This window comes from Scomber japonicus, chromosome 20 (genome assembly GCF_027409825.1).
Source record: "Scomber japonicus isolate fScoJap1 chromosome 20, fScoJap1.pri, whole genome shotgun sequence".
Taxonomy (NCBI): domain Eukaryota; kingdom Metazoa; phylum Chordata; class Actinopteri; order Scombriformes; family Scombridae; genus Scomber; species Scomber japonicus.
In genome coordinates, this window is record NC_070597.1 from 14,708,696 (window position 1) to 14,727,078 (window position 18,383).

General features: G+C 38.4%; 1 protein-coding gene across 1 annotated transcript in view; it reads right to left on the reverse strand.

Annotated features, from left to right (window-relative positions):
* The window catches only part of LOC128381110 (protocadherin-15-like), a 144,954-nt gene that overhangs the window by 9,945 nt on the left and 116,626 nt on the right, over nucleotides 1-18,383 (reverse strand). Inside the window, 4 exon segments of the mRNA XM_053341061.1 lie at nucleotides 352-425; nucleotides 685-723; nucleotides 1,186-1,207; nucleotides 17,706-17,816. Of these exon segments, the coding sequence (XP_053197036.1) occupies nucleotides 352-425; nucleotides 685-723; nucleotides 1,186-1,207; nucleotides 17,706-17,816 (246 nt within the window).

Below are 18,383 nucleotides of genomic sequence, written 5' to 3' on the forward strand. Positions count from 1 at the left end.
TCACACTTGCAGGTATGCACTCAAAGTCAAATTTAGTTTTAGCACTGAGAAACTTTCTCCCTTCAGCACATGTATGTATGTTTTCATGATCTGCTTTCTAGTATCAAACTCTGCACATAAATCATCCTGCACAGTGAAGCTCAAGCATCCAACTGAAGGAACAAGAAGAACAACACATTTTTGAGTTCAGGAGGGCTGTAAGATTACAAACCAGCAAACATTCACACTCTAATAAGGTTGTGCAATATGAAGATATACCAACATTTGTTTAATCATTTATATGATAATAACTTTCCCTTTAATATATATATATATATCTTAATATGAAGGAAGTGAAGGAAAAATACTAACCCATGGTCGTAGTTGTAATAATCTTGTGTGTAGTAGTCCTGGCCAGGGTCGATGCCAGATTCCATGGATAATTCCTGTTGGATTGATGAACCATTATTGACACTGAAGCATACATATAAACACATACACAAAGACACACGTGGATTAATACACACACACACACACACACACAAATCTATCTGTAGAAGCACGCACGCATGCACTCATATATAGTATACATATTTAAAGCACATCGCTTGTGCAGTTGTAGACACTGGCTGCACTTACACCGATTCACACACTCAAGCAAGAAAACACACTCTGCACTAAAGAAGTGCTCAGAAAACAGAGTACCTCTGGCCTGAGCAGAGAAGGTCGGAGAAGTTGTTGCGTCTGCCAGAGGGAAAGAAAAATGATGAAGGAAGAGACAAATGGAAGAAAAGTTAGAAGCTCTCCCCCAGAGTGATAAACATCTATTTTGGAAAATCAATACCTCTGGAATGCAGGCGAACGAGTGCATTTTGTTTTCATTAGGTGATGTTAATTTTTGTTCATTTATGCTCCTTTAATTTTAGTATTAACCATAAATGACTGCAGCTGTCCTGAGGTCATGAAATGCTTTTAGACATGGAAACAGTCAGCAGTCAATTATGCATATACATGAAATTGTGAAATTAAGGCACTGCATATGTAGAAATTATAGAACAAATGATAGAAATAGAAATTAATTCTTGATAACACTAAACAGAAGAAAAGAAAGTAGAGCAGAATTTAAAGTAGAGTAAAACTCAGGAGAGGAGGTACACAAAGAAGTAACACATGCAACAATAGTATGCAAGTATAAATAACACTTACCTCATGTTGTCCATATCCTCGCCTGGGAGATTAAAGAGAGAAACAGAAAGATAACTAACCAATATGACCAAGGAACCCTGTCACAACACATGATCCCACTGATATGTGTTTAATGCATGTCAGCAATTTATTTCCACTGCATTCTCTGTCCTAGAAGAGGAAATGTCGGATGTTTAAATATCAAAACCCAAATGGAAGTGGCCGCTTCAAATATTCCACACTTTGCCGAACTTAACCCAGTTTCCAAGAAGAAAGCAAGATGATGAGATGCGTCTGAGTGCATGTATGTGTGCGTCATAGACTGTGTGTATTTTGAGTGCAATGGAGAGAGGCCTACATAAGAGAAAGAGACAGAAACAGAGACACTGCTGCATGCCATTGTGTGCATTCCTTTTCTGATTATAGCTTTATAAATACATAGGCTAATACATATAATTTACAACACAAAAACCTTCATCCTCTTAATGAAAAAACCTAGATAGGATATATCAGTATTAACCATAACAATAATAAAACCACATTTAACTGATTTTGTAATTTCTGCTGCTATGTGGAATGTTTTATTCATGCGTAGAGGGATATTTATGTTCCGGCTACATTAAGATGCACAAAATACATACATGTAAATTTGTGCATGTAAATACACTGTCTAGCATAACTCCAGCACCATTCAAGTTAAACAGTATTTTGCTATAGAACTCTGAACAATGTGGGGACCACACCTAAACATATCCCAGATATTTCCTGATAACAGCTGACCAATCTTCTTTATCTTTCTTGTCAGTAGGGGTTGCAAGTGAAATGACTTAGGGGGGCAGCTTGTCCCCAGGCGATAACGGTCCACCTCGCTTAATAGTTTGGTCTCTGGGCTAATCTTTCTTTTAGGTTTAGAAAGAGAGATTTTAGTGTTAGGTGCATAAAAATGACTATTTGTGCATTGATTTGGAGGATTTGCTCAAAAAACTGAATAAAGACCATATATAGTTTTATCAGATCAAGTATCTGAATAGCTGGATAAATATGTATGTTTTAAAATTAGAAGTACCCTATTCATGCAGAAATATCCAATTATGCTAAGCTAACCAACTTTATTTGTTCATTTAATCTAAAGTTATTAGCATAACATTTGAGATTTTATTTTAAATTATCAGTTCTGATATGTGACCATAGTGCATATTACCTCATTTACTCTTCAGTTAACATTAGATTTGTTGAGAAGGTGTAAACATGTAGTAACAACTTTTCATAACTAGTTTGTGTGGTGCAACTGGTTTTAATTCAGAGATAAGTAAATCTCCACTTAGTAAAATTTAGGTTGTGACCAGGCTAAGTTTGTCTAATGGAACCAGTTTTTAGGCCCGTTATAGTAATCAGGATTTCTCTACCACTGAGCTAAGTGCATCTGTATTTGTGAAGCCGATCAGTCTAAAAAAAAAAAAGATTCATTATAATGGTTTTCAATGACCGTTTGTCCACAATGGAGGCATGATAGGTTTCACAGGCAGAGCTTATTATCAGAGCATCTCCAAAATTGCATTCTTATTCGATTCAGATACAGCAGTAATTTTTATGAACTGTGTGCGCCTCTGCACCATGGAGGATTCCAGTATGATTTGAATAACGATAAAATAATCAAACATCACAGCAGTCCTGATTAAACTGAAATTCTTTCTAAATGTTGCCTGTGATTTTAGATAAAATCTAAAAAAAAAAAAAAATTCATAACCATTGATTGAGAGAGCCTTTGCTTATCTTCTGTTCAGCCCGTAATCACTCTTGGCTTAGCTTGACATCGAGTGAGGCAGAAAATCAAAGAAGTCCAAAGAAGATACCTTCAAGTACTTTTCAACAGAGCACAATTATTATTATTAGGCTTTTGCTTATAGCTTCATTATGATCTCCTTTCTGTTACATTTCAATTATTATATGTATGTTACACAACAGTTGCAACAATTAGCAATTAAGCGTGCAGATGTCCTGTATATTAGTACTTATTAGTACAATTTTACAATGTCCTAAAAAAGTCCCTTTTAAATAGGAATTAAAGTTTAAGATTTAGATGAGATAATTATTACCACACTAACTAGCTAGTTAATTGTTTTCCTCCTGCTTCCACTCTTATGTTAAACTAAACCAGTTATCTGCTGGCTTTAATCAAATATTTGGCATACAGACAGTGTTGTCTTGATCTGCTCATCTAACTCTTGCCAAGAAAGCAATTAAGTATTTTTCCCATTCCTCAAAATGTTGAAGTATTCCATGAAAGATTCTTTCTTGTAGCCTGACATAAAACAAAACAAAATAAAATCAATGTCAAGATACCGACAATTCATTTCAGCAAATATCAGATTGGGTCCACCCAGCTAGCAAAGTTGATGACAATACAAACAAATAGCTTAATATTGTTTACAAGACTGTGAAATTAAGATTTAGTGTTGTGAGGAAACTTCAAACAAAGACAGTAAAGACAAAGAGAGAAACAAGAATGGAGAGAGAGGCATCGAGGTGGAGTAAGAGACAAAAGAGAAACTTCAAAAAACTAAGAAATAAAATGCTGGCCTGCTTTCTTTAATAGGTGAGGAGAAAAAAAACCAAAGGAAAGAAAATGAAGGAAATACATAAATGAATTACAAACTAAGAAAAACAGCCCAAAACCCTCTCTGTTCATGCGTCTTAACTATGTGCCAGCAGGATGTATTGTCATGTGAAACCAAGGTAATGAGCTGGCAAAATGAAGATGTATCACAGAACAACAAATGGTGACTTTTAGAGGACACATCAGATTCTCCTTTCTGTTATTAGACTGCAAACGCACGTACGCAAACATGCACGGGCATAAATGGAAAATTGTTAAACCCGCTTGAGCATTTCATTAAATTAATTCATATTAGAATAATAATAATCGTGCCTCTTAAACACATGAAGACACACACTTGAAAGGAACATTTTCAGTGCTTTGAATGAATGAATGGGATTCCAAAATCTGTTCAAATAAAGGTGTGAAAGGCAAGATGGCTCTGTAGATAGATTTATGGACATCTTTGGGATGGAAAGAAAAAATATTGCAGGCACTGAATGGACACATGAATGGAAGGATGCATGGATGAAAAGGGACGAAATGGCTCTTTTCACTGTCACCATGTGTGTAAATGTGTGTATACTCTCCAGATTATAGTCTGTGCCTTGCGTTGTGTACAGTGTAATCTGTGTTTGTGTGCCGGTGTGTGGAGATAAACTCTATCTCTGCACCCTTGTTGCTTTGACAGACACGTTATTAGGTCCTCTCGAGACAAAAACACACGGAGAGAGCTATCTGATCTCTGTCATACACACACAGACATACACACACACACACACAGACACAACCACACACACATCTGACATGATTGACTCCCACTCTTTGTGTCCTCTCCACCTTGTCTCGCAGTGTCTGAGAAACAGAAAGATAGGAGAGAAATATTATTAGCTCTTAAAGAACAGAGTCAGACTATGACACCCAATGACACTCCCTTCTTCTCATCTCTATTTTCTTTCCACATTTTGTCTCTGTCTCTCTCTCTCTCTCTCTCTTCTCTCATAGAGCTACAGTAGCTCCGTCGCCCTTTGCACTGTCACATCTCTGCTCATTTGTCACTTCCTTGTTTCCCCTACCTGCTTCACTCTCTGCCTCTCAGCCTCTTCTTTCCGTGTAATCCTTTTTTTCTCATTTTATTTTTCCTTTCTCATCATGACTCCATGTTATCCAGAAAATAACTAGCAGGTCTCCTTATAATTTCAAGAATAAACCCCCCTTTGAAGTAAAGTTAACCATCAGTAACATCAGTAAGTCAAGAAGGTGCTCCTTTTTTATTATAAATGTTAGAATAAAGGACTGTTGCAGACAAAATGCCATGTTCAAACTTCAAACATCATCTCCACAAAACAATTTTCCTCTTTATAAAACATTTATTCAGCACGTATAGTATAAGCTTAATTTGGCGTTTCCAAAGCTCATTCTGATGTTAGCCAATTTTTTGGAATAGGGAGCCTTTTTTTTTGTTGCCTTAACTGACCATCAGTGGCAATGACATATTAATCACGCTGATGTCATTTCTGAACAAGTGAGCTGTGGCGCGATTTTCTGACAATTGAAGAAACTTCCTGATTTACGTTATGTTATTGGTGTAAGTTGGCTCAAAACAACCTTGCTGGCAGCTCCATTTTTTTGTCGCCATGTTTTTGGACATAGCAACCTAGTTACAATATGTGGGAAGATAAACTCAGTCTAAATCCTCCATACAAAGAGATTTGATGGGTTGACTGTTTCTCCAACTGGCTGAAATGGGCACAACACCAGACCCATTTGAATTGCTAAACAGTTAGCAACACTATACAACAATGAACCACATGAGACCTGGCAAAATGGTGATATCACTGCAATGAAGTCAGACGGAGCAAGAAAGGAGCAATGAGGATGATTACTCATGCTGTAAATAAGTCTGCAGCACTACGGCAAGCATTGTTTTTTTCAAAACTAAACATGGAAGTTGAACTATCCCGCCCAACTTATTTATTAGATGTTGCCATGTTCTCACATCTCGTATGCCAACTTCGCAAAGTACAATATTATTATTACTGATAGGAATGGTGGCCAAAGCTATGAATATAAGACACAAGCTGTGATAAAAATGAATTATTAAAAGGTTTAGATGCTTGCTTAAGTGCTGTTTTGCTGGATCAGGCATTGTGTTGAAATAATAAACATTTTGCTGTATCACATGGCTAATTGCTGCTTGGGTGACATGGGCTGTGTTCGAAACCGCATACTACATACTTCCATCCTACATACTACACACTTAACGACCAGATAGTAAGCAGACCGTTTACACTGTAGTAAACTACACGACAACCCACAATGCATTTCGTTCCTACCTGAGCTGAAATCAACAGGCTGAAGCTGATTTCACTTTAGTTCTAACTTTGTAAATATACCACTTTATCGACCCTTCTAACCTTTTTAGGCGAGAAAGTAATCCTTTAGATCCACAATGTGACGCTAATTTGTCCAAATATCACCGAGGTGGTGATCTGTGACGTTTGTATTTTGGGGTTTTTTCAGAAGTTACGTTGCATCTTGGGTAATTTGAGTGTGAGTAGTCAGCTCTTGATGCATACTCCGCATTTCTGGTGAATCTAGTAAACCATCTGGGAACTAAATCGCATACTACACAGTTGAAACACACTACATACTTCAGATGACATCAGAGTTAGTACGAGTAGTAGGAAAGTATGCGGTTTCGAGCAGACCCTTGGTTTCTGCTGTATTGAGGATCAAACTTGTGATTTTACAGTTACACAATAGCCCCTCTCTCACAGTGCCTATCTCTGCGTCTCAATTCAGTCTCAATTAAACGCACTCTCCTCTGCTGAATGTTGAAAACGACACATATTCCCCAAGATGCCAAAAGACGCTTGTTCTATAGCAGAGATGCACAATACAAACTGAAAGAATGAAAGCAGCAGTCTGTGAGACAATAAAGATGCACTGTGTTTGTGTGTTTGTGAGTGTGTGTGTGTAATGACACGCAGCACACTGAGGTTGAAAGCTAATCTTGGCATGAAACAACCAAGTCAGCTGAAACAGTAGCACTACCTGCAACCTGTTTAAAAGCTGTTATGTGTTTGTGTAAGTGTGGATGTGTACACTTCTGTTCACGCCCGAGCTCTTGCCACAGAGTGTATGTAGCTCTGTGTGTGAATGTGTCAGTGTCAGTGTCAGTATTCTGGCTTTAGGTTTATAGAATGAACCCTTTATAAAATTATAGCTTGTCAACATTAAGTTTACAGCTTGATCCTGATGTTGTTTGTGTGAAAGAAACAAAGAGAAACAACCAAAGCACTTCAACGTTATGAAGATATTCCATAAGACTGATCAAAGTGCTGTATGTGTGTACTCCTTATCCGACAACAGAGAATGTTTCACAGCATAATCACTTAATAACCAAAGACATGACCATCAGGCTTTGTTTTATTTGACTGTGCATCATAATTTGATCCAACTGCCCATACGTGATGTTCATCAGTCACATGCAGATCTTGGAGGAAAAAGGTGTGATTTGACACTTGACTTGGCATCTGTAGGCAATTTTTGTGACATTGAACTACACTCACAAGTCCCACATCATAAGTGAAACAACACTTTGCTTACCAGTAACTTGTAGACATTTAAGATAAGTTAAGATCAGTGCTTCAAAGACTGCCACTGCTTTCCACATCAGAATTAGTCCAGCTGTGAACAGCAGAGGCCAAAGTAGAGACCGCAGATGAGACAGACCTGTCATTCCTTATGCTGAAGAACAGCTACAGGTATTTCACCAAAGGAAGGAAGAAGGATGTATCTTGCAAATGGTTACAGATGACGTTCCTGTTAATCTCATCCCCCTGTGACTCTGACTTTATCACAGTTTTTTTGTCATTTAAACGTGTATAAGATAAGGAAGAAACATATATCAAAGAGGAAGAAGCAAAATGCAGCATACATGAAAGTAACTTGTATGATTTTCAGAGCTCTGTGTGTGCATTTGCGATAAGAGTAGGACTGAGCAGGCAGAAATTTAAGTGGACTTTCATATATACACCAAAACATGTATGCAAGGTGTGCCCCGATAGCCCAATGGTTAAGACATACACCGCATAACTGCAGCGTTTGCAGTTTGATTCCGGCTGTGGTAGTTATTTACACATTTCCTATTTCTATGCACTTTAAAGTATCAAAAAATGCAAAACCATAAAAAACATGCATGCAAAATTGCACATTCCCACCATATCATTGCAATAACATTTAGTTTGAACTAATTCCGTTTTTATCAGACACCCTTGTGCATGAGGCTCAAAGCAATTGTCCAACTACACCATATAACGAATCTGCCCACATGAAAGCAGATCTCTACAGCTCTGAGAACCAGATTGTACTCATTGACCTGGAGATAGAAAGCCTTTAAATGGGACAATATTGCAACTTCAGCATATTCAAAGCTATGTAACTTTGTAAGTAGACATATGTAAGATAAGCCGTGAAAGGTCTAAACTACCTGTCAGTGAATTCATTTTGACATCATGTGGCTGTGTGACCTTCATAAAACACAGTATCTTGTATGCAAGCTGGATAAAACATTGCATTTACTCATTAATATGCTACAAATATATCAGCCTGTGATCATGGCCACCTCTTTGGACTTTTCGGGCACAATTCCATCAAACTGCACAGATGCCATCATTGTCAGTCAGTCTATGCTCCACTTTGTACATGCCCATGGCAGTGCTACTTCACTTCTGCTCCTCCCTGAGGCATTTTCTGGAGAAAAAGGTGCTGTAAAGAATCAATTTACAGTTTCTGTCTTGGTTTGTGTGCTAAATGTAGTAATATCAAAGTGATACAGGACTCGGGGTACATATTGATAGCAACACAGGCTAAAGTGAGATGGCAAACAGTACCATGTTTATGAATATAGCAGTAAGATAAGAGGCGAGCCACTACTATATACTTAAATATACACCATTTAATCCGTTCCCTATTCTAAATTAGTTTTCAACTTTTTCTGTCAAATAAAAATTGTCTTGAATACTCTAGTTAGCACCACATATTTTATTGAGCAAAACAACTCATGTTCATGGCCTTTTTGTATTTTCATTATTAATTATCTCCAAAAGTACCTGCATAAGGATTTCCACAAGAGGAACCTTGAGGAAAAACAAACAATACAACCCTCTAGAAAATGTTCATAAAAATTTAGCACATATTGTTAAGAAAAATACGACTCTACATATTTAAAAACATGTTCAAGGTAGCTACAAACCCACAAATATATCCACATTTGTCTTTGAAAATCTTTGAAAACCAAAAATTAACACAACAACTGTGGAACCTGAAATGACAATGCAGAAAATAAATGCACACAATGTGGGACAAGAGGAAAATGGAAACATGAAATGAATTAAAGACATCGATGAAAATGAGAAAATAGAAAAAACAAACTGAGAACAACATAAAGACTGTATGCAAACATCTAAGAGCTAAGAATGAATATGGGTAACTATAGAGACAAATAAGTGTTTATGAAAATATGAATATGAACTATTAATTTGAGAATGTGAGAATTTGACAGATTAAAGACAAAAACAAAAAGCACAAAAATGGGTGAGATAATTGATTGTTTAGCCTTTACCATGTCTGTGTTTGCAATTCATAACAACACAGCTTTGAATTAATTATCAATAGTTGTGTATATCTCAACAGTAGTGCAAAGATGAATACAGATAGTGAGCCAGAGAAATGAACCTGTGATCTTATAGTAAGTGTTATAGCACTGTTACTACTTAACCTTATACACTGATGTGACAGAGAGCAAAAGAAAAACGTGACAGCAATCATGCAGCCCTGTAAAAGTGTCCTTGCTGAGAAAATAAGATGACGTGCTGTCAAACACAGTAATGTCCAAGTGTGAAGGTTTAACAATGTTCTCTCTGTTTGATTTTCCTTCTCACATCCTGCACATCTATAATCAGCCAGTTTAGAAGTCAACTTGCAATCAGCTACTCACAACAGAAAGTGGGCCCATCCATCAACAAACAATCATGTGTCTTGTCAACCTTCTTTGAGAAAAGATACCGCCTGTAGCTGACTGATTATAATTTGTTGTTGACAAAAACGTCATTACTTGGCGCAAATATAAAATGTTAATGATAGTAGTCAGACTGAAAGTTAACCAGGAGACATTTTGCCACTTCTCATCATTTGATTTCACAGCTCCCATCTGCAGCTACTTAAGACAATTTCCCCCCTAACATGAATTAAAAAAACAGGCCCCAGAAATGTTGCCTCCACAGACACTATATAAATAATGGCCTAAGCAGATAAAGAGTAACCCTCCAAACAACTACTTTGGCATTGTGTTGAGAACCAGGCCTTTGAGTTCCTCTTAGCAGTTCAGGTTCACTTAAATGGGGACACAAAAACAACAGGGGGTCTTAACCTGATTATCCTTTCTTCCTCATCCTTCACCCTTTAATCTCTTGTAGGAATATCCAGCTATTCATGTACATGACTGAATTTATTGGGGCTCTGCAGGATGTGACCTTTCTTGCTGTCTCACTCTCTCCCTTACCTGCTCTTTTTCTGTTAGCAACAAATACCATTTAAGAGGAGAAACATTGTTCTTATACTTGTGGGGTTTTTATTCGGCCTAGTTCATTCTCTTTCTTTCTTTATGTAGAAAAGAGGAAGTCTTGTTGGAAGAGCACAGATGCAGCACAGTAAAAATAAAATAAAATCACCAAATCAGTGCATCCCACTGAGCTATTTTGAGCATCAGTCCCCTTGACAACTCTGTTGCAACTACGTAACAATGTTTGGAAAATTCCCTTCATGTGTGCTTTCCGTATCAGAAAGGCAAAGGCTAAAGCATTGTAGACTGAGAGGGGAATCGTTTCTCAAGCTCTTCCACAATGGAGCTCATGTTTGGGTTGGGCTGAATCTGTGGAGGTGAAGGATCTTCTCTTCCCTCTCCTTCTCCTCCAACTTCTTCTGTACCGCCATCTTCTCCCTCCCCTTCTCCTTCTCCTCCTCCTCCTCCTCCTCCTTCTGCTTCTGCTTCTGCTATTGCTGCTGCTGCTACTGTTGTCAATACATCCAAGGAGTCGACTGAATCAAGAGAATCAATGGAAGCACGGCTTTTCATTACTTTTTTGAGTGGGATCTGTTTCTGATCTATCTGGCTGAACATGTTGGCCACTGACTTCTCAATTTGGGCAATGTTTTGGATGTTTTTTAAAATCCCTTTCAGCTCTTTTCGAGGAGGTTCAGGTTCCACGGGCAGGGGTGGCGGAGGTCGCCGGAGGGACACGGGCCGCAGGGCTGGCACCTCTGACAGTGACGGTAGGACAAAGGTGGATGGTCGTAGGATTGAGGGCGACAAAGGGGGAGGGAGAGGTGGGGGCGGGGGAGGCAGAGGAGGTGGAGGAGGAGGAGGAGGTGGTGACCGTTTTTCTGTGTGACTAGAATAAGGTGAGGCAGGAGGAGGAGTGCAGGTAGGCTCATGTGGAGGTGGGGAAATTGGAGGCAGTGGTGGCGGTGGCGGAGGTGGTGGTGGTGGTGGTGGTGGGGGAGTTGAAGGTGGTGGCGGTGGTGGTGGAGTTGAGGGAGGATCAGGTATAACCTCTAAATGGACCTGAAGTCTGTCATCTGCATTCTGGTTTCCTGTTAAATTTGCCCCAAAGCGCCGCAACACAGGAGGAGTTGGCTTGTGACTCGGTGGAGGGGTCCCTGCATCACTGTGGGTGACGATAATACTTGGGGGACCCTCTTTAAACTGAGCAGTTTGGACACTGTGTGTAGGGCTGGGCCTGTATTGCTGAGGAGAATCCGGGAAAACTGCAAGAAGAAGATCAGGTGACAAAGACCCTCGTGAATCTCTGTTTCTTTGTCTCATTTCCTGGAGTGCCTGCTGCTCAAACTGTCTGGCTTGTTCTTTGACTGTCAGCTTGGGTTCAAGGCCTGGGCTCCCCATCAGGTCTGAATCCAAACCACGGTCAAATCCTGAGTCTAAACCGGCATCCTTGCTCTCTTTGAATTCAGCCTTCAGAAGCTCCAGCTCCCATTGAACAGGATCCATGACCACTTGCCTTCTCAATGCATCATACATCTCTCTGCGATGCAGTCTTGATGGGAGAGTCCAGCTGTGTCCACCCCCGGACCCCCATCCGCTGTCATTGCCGCTGTAACCACCGAATCCCACATCACCTCCAGGGGAGCTAAACCTCATCCAGGCCTCTCGAATGCCTTTCCTGGAAGGGGAAAAATTCCCTAGAAGGTCTCTTCTTCTCTGGCTTCTTCCATGAGTTTCTGGACTACTCAGAGTCCCATCCTCATGGTAAATGGGATTTTTGATTGTCAAGGGGTTTTCATCGGAGAGAAAGGTTATGTTGGACTCAGACTTGGGCATGTTGTGGAGCACCCCTCCATTAGCGACACACTGCCGATGGGCAGCGATCGCCCGGGTTGCAAAATCTGAGATAAGACGTTGGCGATCGTTTTCATCCGAACTGCCGCCACTACCCCCGCCACTGTGGTTTAACCGGCTGGTGCATGGATGGAGGGAACAAATGAGAAAGAAATATGGCATGAAGGGAGAAATAATAAAATAATTACAGATAAAATATGAAGGAGAAAAGGGTATAATGAACAGGGAAGATGTAATTAGGGAGTGCTAAATGAAATGGAAGAGAGAGACAGGGACTAAACGAGTTTAAAGTAAAGAGCAGCAATGCACAGAACGGTTGAATTTTCTAAAGGAGGGTAACAACAGAAAAAATAAATAAAGAGTGGTAGAAAAGTCAGATAAAACAACAGAACATCTGCTAGAGCTGCTGTAGCATAAATGACATGAAAGGAGACTTCACTCTAGAAGATGAATGAGGAAAGGAATGAGAGGAAATGGATGAGTGATCTTGAAAGAGGTATCAGTATTTTATTTAAGAGCTTTTTCTTTTTAGCCACGGGGGCAAGAGATGGAGTGCTAAAAAATATTGTTCAAACACAAAGGGAAAAAGAAATGCAAATAAATGGTACGGTTGCTAAACGTGTTGCACTACAAAGACACTACTGCATCACAGCTATAAACAATGCCAGATCTGCTGGGCCGGGCATAAAAAAAGTCTGTCTGTGGAGTTCTGAGAGTATGCAGATTTCCTTTCAACAAAAGACTGATTAAATCCACCCCGCTAGTTGAAGGTGTGCTAATCTCTTAAATCAATGTAATAGTTTGCGACTGTGATGAAACTCTGCAGACTCTTGGTACTCCGAGGCATATGGTCGTTTATTTCTTTGCAAAGGCAAAACAAATCGACTTTACCAGAATATATAATTCATCACTGATCCGCCAAAAGCACAACCAACCTTCAGCTATGCAATTTTTGCTCTCTGATCTACCAAAGTACAATTTACCCTGCACATAAAACAACAGGAACCACAGAACGAGCACGGACACAAACACAGAACTGTCACAGCAGTGTCAAACTAGTCACAGATGTGAAACATTTTTTAACATCCTACTCACTTTTGTCTGTCATTCATGGAGAAAGGTGGATAGATGAGAACAGAAGAAGATGGACAGATGAATGGACCAGTAAACACCATAACAGGAAAAGTGGAGTGATGAAATGATAACAAAGAATGATGTTAAAATGTTCAAAGTTGTGAAAGAAAAAGACAGAAAAGTACTTGCAGAGAAGTTATATACACTGTAAGAAGTTAGAGTTAATAAATATGGGGGCAATGGTATACAATTTGTTAGTTTTGCTTTCATTGTTTCAAGTGGTTACTTGTTCTGGAAGGGTTAGATAAGAAATGTGCTGTATCGAGTGTCAATCCATGACTTTGTGTCTGTAGTGTGACTGCAGTAATACAGTGTCTCTGTAATCCTGGATTGTGTATGTCTTACTTGTTTGTGTTTGAGTCCTTGAGCACAAATAAATGATCCATTTATCTTCTATCTAGATGAGCAAAAATCCAGTCTTGCTTAATTGCGCTGTATTTTTATGATTCATGTATGCATTCCTAGACCTGGCAGGTACTTCATATTATACAATGAAAACCATCTACTATTGTCCAAAGGGGATAAGTACCTTACACATTACACATTAATTACACATTAACCCTGGTGGCAGTTACAGAGAGATTTTTCAGTGCCTGTCTGAGAAATAAAACTGCCAACCATTCTTACTTATTTCTTTACCACAATTGTTGCCATTATGCTACTGTGTGAGATTGTATCACATACAGTTCAGCATATAAATTGATATGTTTAAAAAAACAAAAACAATAACCCATAAATTATGTATCAATTTTGGAAACCCCTTTGAATTTGAAGGATGGATTTCATTTTGTTTAGAAGTGTTCATCGCATCAGATCAGTATTTAATCAAATTAGCATATGTAAGCTATTAGTCTTAGAATGATAATTGTAATTTTCAATATGATTGTGAAAAATGACTCTTTATTTCATGCATATTATATAATTAAGGTCTAACTTTGTCTTAAGTAGTTTTCTGCTATTTGGAATGGAATTGGAGTTATTAACCATGATAATTACAGTGGGGGTGGGGTGGGTGGGGGCTTACATCAGCCATATGAGTGGGGAAACAGTAAATATTTCAGCCCATATTGTAACAAAAACTACATTTTCACTGTGTGGACAGGCTTAATATATTAAAACAAATCTGGTTCTTGATCGATTGCAGCACAAATGACAATAACTGTAACTATGATAACTGATAATGTGCTGTGTTGAAAAATAGCATGATTCTTAATCTAGAAAAAAACATGCCTCATTTAATATGCCGCTAATAATAAGTTGAGGAGCACTTAATTTTTCATAGGTAATTGAAAATAGACATTTAAACCAAAGCCTGTCTAGAGAACAGCCAAAGGTAATTAAATGGGGAAATATGTGCCTCAAAAATGATCAAACTGCCACCGAGCAGTTTGATAATGGACCTTAATTATGAATGTGCAAACTTTTGCCCTTTGCTTGGTTTTAAACTCTTTGGGGAATATTTAGTCCCTACAAGATGGCAATGATATGCAGATATGCAACACACACACATACACACACACACACACACAGTAATTAGATAAAATTCCCAGACTGCCTACTGTGCAAACACACACACACACACACACACACACACACACACACACACACACACACACACACACACACAAGCCCTTTCCCACCACAATTAAATATGCTCTGCAGCTTATCAATAGAATTAATTATCGCCCAGGGTGGTCTTCATAAATTACGGGCTGCATTTATTTCAATTATCTCATATCCAAGTTCATTTCCGCACACATTTTTCAGAGGATTGTTTGGACTGGTTAGTATCTCTCTCTCTCACACACACACACACACACACACACACACACACACACACACAGAAATCCCTTGTTGTCATTTGGAGATAGTTCCCGCCATCATGCACATGCACTGCTCTCATGTTAATGGGAGTAGGGAAGCATATCAAGGACAGACTGGAAACCAGTGATGCATGTAATACTGATAAGAGTTCCTCTCAACTTCTACTTAACGCTTCAGTAAGGAATTATACTATCTTTGTATTGCCTTGAGTTAGTGAATGTGTGTGTGTGTGTGTGTGTGTGTGTGTGTGTGTGTTTTTGCATGTATGTGCGGTTGTTAAAACTTTTAGATAAAACTTAATACAGTATCTCTACATGCAGTCACAATTACACTTGTTTAACCCAACCATCATGTATCAAATCAGCGGAAATTGCCAAGAAGATAAATGAAACACAATTTGCTAGAGAGTCAGGGGATCTACAGTAAGTTTCAAACAGATTATAACAAAATTGCACAATAATAAAGCAACTTATTGCAAGACATAGAGTATTCATCCATCTATGGGAAGTAATGCTTATCAGCACTGATAGGAGTTGAAGTGTGAAACACAATTAATATGAATAAGTCATTTTGCCATAATTACCAAAAAGCATATTTATTGGCCACGGTTATTGAGTTGGACTGCACATATGGGGATTACCAACACTAGAATTTAAAAAAACAAAAACACTGCAAATTCCCATTTAATCTGCTGCAAAGGATACCTAAGAAAAAGGTCACTCTTTAAGGACACATTTTGAGAACTTCTACAAAAGCTAGAAAGCTAGGTTTTTATTAAAGTACTGTGTGTGTTTTACTTTTTCATGAATGCAGTGATTATATAGTACTGTACACTAAATCAATGAAAATCTAGTAGTGAAGTGAATACTGTTCCATGACCCAATCTCTCACCTTCATTTTACGTTTTGTATAGTGAGGACATTGGTATGCATTACAGTCAGAAAACTGAAAAAGAACAAGCTGAATGTTGCTGAACTTTGCAAAGATGTAATTGCAGTGTTTATCTATGACTATTAATGCATTCAAAAATCAAAGCTTTGTTTGGTGTTTGGAGTGTGATGTGGAACTACAAGGCTCTACTTGATTACTCCAAGGTTGAGTGTCGTCTTTTCATGTCGGTCTCTTTGGCCACTGCAAAATGTCAAATGCAGGGAAGGGAATGTCTCTAGACTACAAAAAAGCTCTGAGGCCTTTCTCACAAACAGTCTTGGGCTACTTCGAGAGACATTTTTGGCTCAGCCTTCAAACCCCAGAAAGGGCTCTCAGCTTAGGAGCGATTTTGGCAACTTCTCCAAAGAAGCTCAGTGTGATAAATAAAAATTTTATTTCAGTGAAGTGTGAAGTGTTTGACTGAATCTCAGCATATTTCAATCAGAATGTTCATACTCAGATTATCATATCTAAAATTTAAAACTCAAAATATTGAATAGTGTTTAAGAACAGGTGGGTGCCTTTTTGTGTGAGTACAGAAGTGTGTTGATCAGTTTGACATGAAAGTGGCTCAAGTCTGTTGATGATGTGAATGCGTGTTTCCATCAGTGACCTAAAGGACACCACAGGAGTCTGCCCTACCTGTTAATGTTGTTTTGTTTACTTACAAGTTGCACACATCCAGAAAGGAAATAAATGAAAAAGCTCTTATTGTTTGTGTGATTAGGATACTGTGGTCATTTAAGGTGGTTTGATGCTTGCAGGTACAGCACTTAATCATGGTTTTATTGAGGTCTGTGAACTCTTTTCTATCTTATAATTAATATTTATGATATAGATTTTTCTTATAGATATTTTATTCCCTCATAGCTTTCTGTAATGACTTTCTCAACAGTTTTGATTGCTGTATCTGAAGGGTTCCCAATACATTTAGAACTTGGGGACTACAATCATGTTGAACAGCATTTCCTTGTACTTGAGCACTTCATTTGGTCTTTGGTCTTTTTAAATCTTGCTCATGAACGCAGTGACCTTCTCTTGAGTCAACATTGTTATGTTAAAGTATTAAAGTATTAAACTGTCTGGTCCCTGCATATACAATACAAACTTTTATGATAATTATGTAAGAAATTTTCATGGTACCCATAAACTACTACGAGGTCACTGTTTATCATTTTCATACTAAATTGCACACCCAGTCGCATTCTACTCATTCAGTTCTAAAGCATCAGCCATCAATTTGGTCACTCTTTTAAAATAGCTGGTATTTAAAGATTTGTTCTTATATTATGTCATATGTATGTATTTACTATTTAAGTGTGTTCCTCCGTTGTTTACAGTTACTTAATGTAAGATTGACCATTGTTTTCTGTTTTTTAAAGCATCAAAACAAGATAATTTGGGGAAATATGGCATTCTACCTTTTTGAATAATATGTTTGGTTTGTAGAGAATTGAGGATATGTGGAAAAAATGACTTACTGTGGTGCTGTGAGACTGCATGTGCTGACACCACAAGCCCCCCACAGCAGGAAAGGAAGACTGCCAAAGGCTGAAGTTAAACAGCCAGAGAAATATAATCTAATGCCTCTGCTTTGGCTCATCCATGGAGACGCCACTTTCACACTTCACTTACATGGCGTTGTCACCCAGCTCTTCATACAGGTTGTTGGCAGTGCCTCCCCCAGGTTTGCCTGTTGGCAGTGCCATCTGGATACGGGCTGTTTTGGCACACTCTGCCTGGCGTCTTGACACGAACAGAAAAGAGAGACAAAGTTAGTTGTCTTGAGTTAATGTAAAAACCAAAGCCTTAAAAAGAAAAAGTAGTAGTAAAATGTTGTAGTAGTAAAACAGCTGTGAGGAGGATACAGAGGAGGATACAGAGGGTTCCAATCCACCCATTTATTTGTACTGTATGTGAATTATACATATTGCTAATATTTGCTAACATTAGCCTCTAAGACAGCAGCAAAATCCCAGAATGCATTGAATTCTATGCACAGGAGTGTAATCACCAATTCAACTTTTCATTTTGATAAAGGGAAACAGTTATTGGTCTTGCTTTAAACAGGTAATTTGTCATTTTGGGATATATAGTTTTTGCGTTGCCAAGAATTAGATGAAAAGATCAATATAGCACCCTCCTATTTGTACAGTAAGTATATCACTATAGGCAGCATACAGCTAGCTTAGCTTAGCATGAAGCCTAAAAACAGCATCTCATTTGTTATCACATTATGATTCCTTTGTGGAAAGTATGAAAATGACAAATCACTGTTTTACTGGGTTTTAAGTGCAAAAGTATTAGCCTACT